Genomic DNA, 9,295 nt, shown 5'->3' with positions numbered 1-9,295 from the left:
ACTAGAGTTTAGACTTGTATCTCTGGTTCTCCTTGTCTCCGACTCTGTCTCTGTTTGTCTGTCTCACGCACAAGAACTCATGCATACACACACACTTACATACACACAGATAGACTCTCAGACAAACAGACACACACACACGGACACTAACACACACACACACACACACACATGGACACTCACACACACACACACACACACACACACACACACACACACACACTGACACACACACACACACACACACACACTGACACACACACCCCCACCCCCCCCCCCACACACACACACACACACATACACACACACATGTATCCTACTCACGAGGTGATCCTAGCCTTGGCACTATTGTCCACCACTGCCCACTGTGGGTGTTCGTGGACTGCGAAGCTGGAGTCTTCCATGTCGCTCATGTCCACGTCCGTCTCTGACTGCTTCGTGGACAGGAACTGAAACATTGCCATACACCTTGACATCCATGCAGGATACAGGGGTTTGCCAGATAAAGAAATAGAGAGAGAGAGGGGGGAGGGGGGTGGGGGGTAGAGAGAGACAAAGAAAGACAAGGACAAGCTTCTCTGTCTGCTTCGTGGACAGGAACTGAAACATTGCCATACACCTTGACATCCATGCAGGATACAGGGGTTTGCCAGAGAGAGAAATAGAGAGAGAGGGGGGGGGGGTGGGGGATAGAGAGAGACAAACAAAGACAAGGACAAGTTTCTCTGTCTGCTTCGTGGACAGGAACTGAAACATTGCCTTTCACTGTGAGGCCCACGCAGGAGAGGAGGGGGTGAGGGGGGGGGGGGGGGGGGCAGGGAGATAGAGATAAGATAAAATAAAATTAAAAAAAGTTATGTCTGAGGGTAATGATTTAAGCAATGCATGCTTATTTTACAATCAGCCCCAGCCCTCGTCCATGATAGAATAAGAACAATACAAACACCCCCCAAAAATCGAACGGTAATAATTAACTCATTATTAACAGCTGTTGTGTTTTCAGTGTGGCGATAGGGTCGGATATTCTGATGAGAACAAGTATAATACGCCCACCCATACCCATTATCCACCTCCCTCCCCCCCCCCCCCCCCACCCCCCCCCCCCCCCCCCACCGCCCGGAAAAAAATCCCTCTCAACCTCCCCAAACTCACAGAAACTGCCAGCTGTTTGGCGGTGTGAGCCCAAGAGCCGAACACAAGTGTGCACGTCTGGACGTCGTAGGGAAACCTGGTGAAATCCATGGGGCAGGTGGCGTACATGGTTACCATGGGAACCCAGATCATGCCCCCGTCTGACGTCACTGTCACCATGTCCTCGTAGCGAGCCTCTGGTGTGCCCTGGACCGCTCTTTGAGAGAGAGAAAGAAGTTGCAGGTTTATCTGAGTGAAGAAAGTCCATAGACGAAAAGAGTGAGAAAAAAAAAGAAAGTGAAAAAAGAAAGTGAAAAAAAGAAAGTGAAAAAAAGAAAGTGAAAAAAAGATAGCAAGATAAAAAGACTGCTGAAAAAAGGTGACACGTACATAAAAGGGGAAACCCATAAAAATTAAAGAAAACAAGAACAAAAAGAAAGAAGAAAAACAAATGCCTGAAGCGAAATTAAAACATTTAGTCAATCTGTCAAACTCACAGAATGTCAGCTGTTAGCTGTTAGCTTGAAGTGACAAGCCAGTATAGACCAGTACGTAGCATAGAGCTCTTAACAGGATACCGCGCTTTTTTTTTAAATTCTGTTAAACTTGATGAGCTTGTTTTTAATCCAAAGATAACATCTATATGTTTTTTGAATCAGGAAATGATAAAGAATAAGATGATTTTGGGGGGATCAATTACTCAAATTTTAATGTTAATAAGAATGTTCAGATTTGTAATGACCAAACTCATTAATTAATGTTTAAGCTTCCAAGCTTACAATCCCATAGTTCGGGCCTCGTCAAAGATTGCTTGACCAAAATGTCAATCAATTTGATCCGGAAATGAGAGAGTGAAAGTGCCGCCTCAATTTTCACAAAAAGCCGAATATGACGTGGCGTCATCAAAGACATTAATCGAAAAAAGGAAAAATGCTCTGGGGATATCATCTGGCAGAATTGTTAGGTAGGCTAAAGTTTCACGAAGATCTGTCCAGTAGTTTTCTCGGAATCGCTCAACACACACACACACACACACACACACACACACACAGTCACACACACACACACACACACACACACACACACACACACACACACACACATCCAACACACACACACACACACACACACACACACACACACACACACACAGGTCAATGAAATCTACTGACACGTTATAGAGCACGACGTCCGGTGTCCAGAGTTTGTCCTTGGCCAGTCTGACCTCCTGTAGTCCCCCGTACTCTGAGGCGTTCCACCGCAGTCTGGGGTCAGTCCACGTCTATACAACACCATTATTATGAGTTATTTATCAAAATGCTGACTGTTAGCAAGTGATAACACTGACAGACATGTCGAGAAATTAGATATCAACATCAGCCGTTGTCTTTATTATTTTTTAGTTTGATAACCAAAGAGGGTCCCTGCCTGACCGTTATAACATTTAGCAGGTCACCTAGGACCAGTCTTGATTGGTCAAACAGCCATATGGGGCACTGAATTGGTAAATATGTGTAAATCCACACACAAAACAGGATATCATACACATGGGTAAAAAAAAAAAAAAAAAAAAAACACCAATGTTATCACGAATCCAAGTGTTACTGCAGCCCTCCATAGTCCGAGGCACTTCCTCGCAGTTCGCAGCTGGATTTAGTCCAGTTCGGACCACTATCTCCGATTTTCCCGGGATGTTACAAGGGATAAGACCACCCCTCGACTTGAACACATACCAAAAATGAACAGCCTGGCTGTTTTCTGTACAGCGTGGACATTAATTTGCTGACGGATTAATGTCATACCGAACACCTCGTTTATGCAACAACAACAAAATCGGTAAAAGAGTACACACTCTGTAAAAGAAGCAGGGAGTTTACTGGGCCGGTATACAAGTTTGACAATCAGAACCCATAACCGTTGGGCCATGGTGGCTGATGAAAGGGTATGCGGTAAGCAGGCCTGGGCCTAGGTACGTGCACGAGAAAGTCACCAACCGGGTGGAAGCCACCCGCGGTTTTGGATTGGTTGAAATTGAGATGAGTTGTGATTTCAACCAATCAGACTCCGCGGTTTGTTCTCTACCGGTTAGGTGGCACCCACTTTCGCTTCGTGCACCTCAACCCTGATGTCCACGAGAAAGTTACTAAATAAAAAGCAAACCTCAATTTCAACCAATACAACTCCGCGGCTAGCTCTCACTCAGTTGGTAACTTCCTCGTGCAACCAGCCCAGCCATGCGTTGCTCAGAATCACAGTGGCCCGCTCAGAGCAAAGTCGCTCTGGATTGGTCTATGCAACGGGCTCATAACGAGGCAAATCGCTTCAAGATGGCGACGGCTTTCTGTCATGCGCACTGCGGGCGACCCGAGGCAGACCGCTCTGGGCAACTCGTCTCAGGAGTCGAGCTTAGCGACTTTAGTTCGGGACAAACTGCACTGGGGGTACTCTAGCATACCCGCCCAGATCATTTGTGTAAGCAATTCTCCAGTATGGTGTCCCAAATTCAAGGAAGTTGTTGCAAGGTATCAACTTTTACAGACCAAGAGAACCTTGGCAAGTGTGTTTAAACTGAAGCAAAATCGCGATGAAATGGACAAAAGGGAAAACACAACGCTTTCTAAGTAAGAACTAGCATACATATGATTCAAATACATATTTCCGATATACACTGAGAAAGTGATTTCAACTAGACGGGCGCAGTGGCGTGGTGGGTAAGACGTCGGCCTCCAAATCGGGAGGTCGTGAGTTCGAATCCCGGTCGCTGCCGCCCGGTGGGTTAAGAGTGGAGATTTTTCCGATCTCCCAGGTCAACTTATGTGCACACCTGCTAGTGACTTTAGCCCCTTCGTGTGTACACGCAAGCACAAGACCAAGTGCGCACGGAAAAGATCCTGTAACCCATGTCAGAGTTCGGTGGGTTATAGAAACACGAAAATACCCAGCATGCCTCCCCCGAAATCGGCGTATGCTGCCAGAACGGCGGGGTAAAAACGGTCATACACGTACAAATTCACTCGTGCTAAAAACATGAGTGAACGTGGGAGTCTAAGCCCATGAACGAAGAAGAAGAAGAAGAAGAAGAAGAAGAAGAAGAAGAAGAAGAAGAAGAAGAAGAAGAAGAAGAAGAAGAAGAAGAAGAAGAAGAAGAAGAAGAAGATTTCAACTAACCTGAACCATCAACATAGTGGCAGCAAATGTATCTGTTGTTTCTATCTGAAACACGAACAACAGAACATTCATGGACTAAACGTTTCAATAGATTTAGAACAGACGATGTTCTGATATAACTCTGTCGGATTTGTATGGGTTGTGAACAAGTGAATTTTCTTGCTTTTATTGAGTCAAGTTTTCCAATGTGATATTATAGGCCAGTCAGTAGCGAGGGTTGAAACACTTGAACAAGGAGCGCGTGTAGGAAGTTTGCCTCAATTAAAGCAAGAGTATTCATTCGTTCCTAACCCATACAAATCCGACAGAGTTAGTTCCGGAGTTCGCCTGTTCTTGAACTTACCACCGAGTTGTGGGCTCCAAGCTGTATGTAAAGCTAAAGAACGCTCTTACTTCTCCAAATCAAAGCCTCATAACTCACAGAAACCAAGGCACACAGGCAGACGCACACGAACACACATACGCGCACGCACGCACGCACGCACGCACTCAAACACACACACATATTCACAAACACACACACACACACACACACGTACACATACACACCACCCCCTATCACACACACACACACACACACACACACACACACATTAACAAACACACACACACACACACTTACACACACACACATACACACACACACACACACACACACACTCACACATACACACAAACCATCACCACCCCCATCACACACACACACACACACACTCACAAACATACACACCACTTCCACCACCCCATCACCACACACACACCCCACACACAAACACCCACACCCCACCCCACCCCACCCCCTCCACCCCTCCCCCACACCCACACACACATATTTACCAGATCCTCGATACGGACGAAGGAGAACTTGATGGAGACGTCCACAGCCTTGTCGGACCTGAGGGCAGGGCGAGCTTCCTTGACGTAGCCATCCTGCAGGTAGGTCAGCAGCCTCTCCTCATGGAACACCGCCCCCTCGCCCTTGATGTGACCTGCGCACAGAGAGATCGTATTCAGAGCAAGATGCAGCCCACATCCTGCAGGACTGCAGGAATCTCCAGCCCCTGAGGAGAGAGATCTGGACCAGGCCGACGACCCTCCACGAGAAGCTGCGAATTCTAATTACCGTCAATGAACAACCCTTTTCGACAAGAAGAAAAAAAGTAAAAAATAAAAACAAATTGAAAAAAAAAGAAACGCGAAGGAACAACAAAACATAATTCTTTGAATATCATGTTATTCTTTATAGTCCGATTGTTTGGCAACAGATTTGTTTTCATTTTTTTTCCACAGAGCGATCTTCTCAGTCATTTATAATACGTTGTATTCGTCAGCCAAATCAAATCTTATACTGAATCCAAAAACAAAGAGACTGCCAACGTCTTATACTGGTTTTTTTAACGATCACTTCTATAAGTTTAGCTTGTTGTGCTCCATTGATTCAATTGATGGTATCCGGCATTGTTATATTATATTTGTAATTCAAAATAAAATTGTTTAAACCGAAATCACTGTCCTTTCCGAGAAAACAGATTGGCCAGGTTTTTGCGTGGAAAAACTTCTCCAAAATATCTGTTTACGCACTACGTTTTCTTCAAAGGCACAGTCATTCGTACGAACACATCCAAAAACAAAGAGACTGCCAACGTTCCAAAATTCAGAATCAAAAAGCATTTTCATTTCATCATACAATCATTCATTCGCTCGGCTTCCTGGCGAGTGGGCGAAAACTATTATTCAACAACAAATAAAAAAATATTGTTAAATTTAATTTACTTGATAAAAGGTATTTCAAAAGAATTTTAAACAGGTGTTGATAGGGAAAAAAATTAAGATACAAAAATAAAACTAATGATTTAGACAGCTGATGGTAGGGTTCTTTATTCCCACGTAATGTTACGTAGGGATGAACGAGAACGATTATTTTGGAGATTTGATTTCCACATTGTAAAACAAGTTATTTTATTTTTTATTTTTTTCAACGGAACTAGTTTATGTGTATAATATACTGTTCTTGTATTTTTTTGTATTTTTGTATATATTTTTTCATGTACCCCCATGGGGTTTCTAGAAATAAAATTTGACTGACTGACCTTGTCTGAACACCTTCACGACAAACAAACCGAACGGGGCCGCTTTTATTGTCACTGACCCACTGGTGACCGTTGTAGTGATCTCATTGTCCGAGGAGTTCTTTGATATCTCGTCTTGAGAGGGACAGGCTTGGTCAATTAAAATCGGACACCTGGCTATGTGTGTGTGTGTGTGTGTGTGTGTGTGTGTGTGTGTGTGTGTGTGTGTGTAAGTAAGTGTGTGTTTGTGTAAGTGTGTGGGGGGATGTTTGTGTGTGTGTAAGTGTGTGTGTGTAAGTGTGTGTGTGTGCGTGCGTGCGTGTGTGTATGTGTGTGTGTCAGTGTGTGTGCGTGCGTGCGTGTGTTAGTGTGTGTGTGGTAATTATTGCCTTATGAGAATACAAATTGTACCATTTAAAAATGGATAGGCATGAGATTCTTGTATTCTGACAATGAATAACAACCATAACCCGCAATAATGTATTTTGTGTGTGTATGTGTGTGTGTTCTATACAGAAATCCAGATCAGATTCCTTGGGTTTGAGACGTTCTCGGTTGTAAAGCAAGCCAATCAGTTCAAATACATTACGCGACGGCGGCTCCAGCGACATTACAAAGGCGAGCGAATCTCTTGGGTGTCTACAAATACAGTGTCAACCTGAAATTAATATTGTCGCTCGCTGGTGAAAGACGATTTCTTTGAAGTCCCTCCCCGAAAAAGTTCACACCTGCACCTCAACAAAAATTCTTTACATTCGCCTCTTTATTTTTTCCTTGCTAAAGAGAATGATTAAATTGAGTGCAGATCGATGTGAGACGAAGAAACCAGACATGCATATAGTATTCATAGTGAGTTTCTTCACCTTTTCCTGTGTTCACGGGCTGAAACTCCAACGAACACTCGTTTGTCAGTTTTATTTTTTCGTTTTTGGTTTTTAAAACGTGTATGACCGTTTTTGTCAGGTCAGTTCCCGCCATTTAGGCAGCCACACGCTGATTTCTAAATATAGGTCCCTGGGAGGATGAATGCTTGGTATTTTCGTGTTTTGATAACCCACTGAACTTTGACATGGATTACAGGATCTTTTCCGAGCGTACTAACTTGTGCGCGGCCTGCGTGTACACACGAAGGGGGATAAGCATAACAATTATAATCAGATAAATGACTTTCACAGACTTTATCTAAGGATTCATTCGCGCTTCATCCGCAAACACGTTGAATAAACTGCAGCGGGGGCTAATCGACCGAACAATGGACAATGAGCACTCAGCAAAATCGAGAGCCTTTAGTTAGCCAGTGCATGCGGACTAATCAGCGGCTACCTACTGTTCTTTTACAGACGAAGGGGGGGGGGGGGGGGGTAATGGCTTGGAAAAGAATGAGGATTGCGGTAAATGCACCTGACTGACTTTAGCCGGCTTTGCGAAAATGGATAAGACATGTATGTATGGCAAGGATTCAAGGCCGAACCGCTAGTAGCAGACGACAGGTTGGAGTAGAAAACTCGCGCAGAACTTGAAGTAACTGAACTTTCTCAATGTTCTTCTTCTTCTTCTGTTACAGCCTTGAACAGTCGTTTACGCTGAAATTGAATCCCGTAGAAGAGAAACCATCTGTACAGCAGTTACTCCAGTGTCAGTTAGCAGACGACAAAACTGAATAGCCGATTTGGAAGAAACTCTGAACCGGGGCGAAGAGCGAGTATCCACTTACCGTGCGAGGGAGTAGCGAGGCAGAGAAAAACAACACACAATGTCGCCCAGCAGATGAAGTTTGGCTGACTTCCCCACTCCATCTCTGTTCATCGCTCAAGCGAGTAGCATCCTTTGTGAATTGATGTCGAGAAGAGTTAGCGTACACATGCTTATATTCAGCAGAAAACTGTGCTAGCAGACGGTTTTGTAGTGAAGTGCAACACAGAGACACTAGGTAGAAACAAGCGACTACACAGAGCGTGAGATAGATTACGGGAGGGAGCTCGGACTGACACTCCGACGTGAAGCAGGGGGAATGGAGGGGCCACACTGTGTGTGTGTGTGTGTGTGTGTGTGTAGGGGGGTGGGGGTGGGGTCGTGACCTAGATCTCGGGTGGGGTTACCACCCACAGCCCCTCCCGTCGATTCCGTGCACAAATACACGCTCTCTCTCTCTGCAAAAAAATGTACATTCTCTCTCTCTCTCTCTCTCTCTCTCTGGTATGATCATTTTACGTAAAAAATTCCAAAAGAAACATTAAAGTATACGGACACCACTCTCTCTCTCTCTCTCTCTCTCTCTCTTCATTGTAGTAGTTTTCTTATGTTAACATTATTTTGTGCATCCGCTTTTCTATGGTTTGATGGTTTATTGGCGCGTGTACGCGTGTGTCTTTTTTTTGGCAATGTTTAGTTGTTGAGTTGTTTTTGACTAAGTTAAACAATGCAGTGGTTCAGTGTAAACTCAGTGTAATCGTGGCTGTTCTGGTACACGGTATTGGTGTCACTGTTGATTGTATTCAATTATTCTTTTCTACATGTCCCGCGTTTTCGTGTCCCCCCACTCAGTCATTGCGCTTCAAGTTAAACCTTTCATCTGGCTTATCAGCGACTGAAATAAAATAAATCTCTCTTTCTCTCTCGGCCGTTCACCGACACATCCACGCGGCTCACCACTCATGACAGATACACGCACACGCGCTCGCAAACACGTGACACGTTGACTATCGTTGTCTAACACTGACCCCAGTTTGTCAAGTTAATCAGTGGCCCTCGATCGTATTATAACTTGATGAAAGCAGAGACTATAGAGTATACTCTACAGTCTCTGATGAAAGTATATGTGTGTGTGTGTGTGTGTGTGTGTGTGTGTGTGCCGTGTATGTGTGTGTGTGTGTGCCGTGTATGTATGTGTGTGTGTGTGTGTGCCGTGTAAGAAAGAGGAAGAGTCT

The 9,295-nt window shown here is 44.6% G+C and overlaps 1 protein-coding gene across 1 annotated transcript; it reads right to left on the bottom strand.

Moving 5' to 3' along the window:
* Positions 1-320: 320 nt before the first annotated feature.
* LOC138946060 (acetylcholine receptor subunit delta-like) lies at positions 321-8,334 on the bottom strand. Its single transcript, XM_070317578.1, has 6 exons — positions 8,083-8,334; positions 5,137-5,288; positions 4,300-4,344; positions 2,304-2,413; positions 1,153-1,348; positions 321-449 (listed from the first exon to the last, which is right to left on the bottom strand). Exons 1-6 carry the CDS (start codon positions 8,162-8,164, stop codon positions 321-323), a joined length of 714 nt encoding a protein of 237 aa, XP_070173679.1. The 5' UTR covers positions 8,165-8,334.
* Between the last annotated feature and the right edge of the window lie 961 nt (positions 8,335-9,295).

The sequence above is a fragment of the Littorina saxatilis genome, linkage group LG13 (assembly GCF_037325665.1).
Source record: "Littorina saxatilis isolate snail1 linkage group LG13, US_GU_Lsax_2.0, whole genome shotgun sequence".
NCBI classification, from domain to species: Eukaryota; Metazoa; Mollusca; class Gastropoda; order Littorinimorpha; family Littorinidae; genus Littorina; species Littorina saxatilis.
The sequence above is the reverse complement of the archived record's forward strand: the minus strand, read 5'-3'. Positions and strand labels throughout refer to the sequence as shown.

Coding starts and splice junctions, on each gene's coding strand:
- LOC138946060 (XM_070317578.1), bottom strand. CDS start 8,164: ATGGAGTGGGGAAGTCAGCCAAACTTCATCTGCTGGGCGACATTGTGT. Junction 5,289..8,082: donor CCTCGCTACTCCCTCGCACG/GTAAGTGGATAC, acceptor CTCTGTGCGCAG/GTCACATCAAGGGCGAGGGG. Junction 1,349..2,303: donor GACGTCGTGCTCTATAACGT/GTCAGTAGATTT, acceptor TCTCTCTCAAAG/AGCGGTCCAGGGCACACCAG.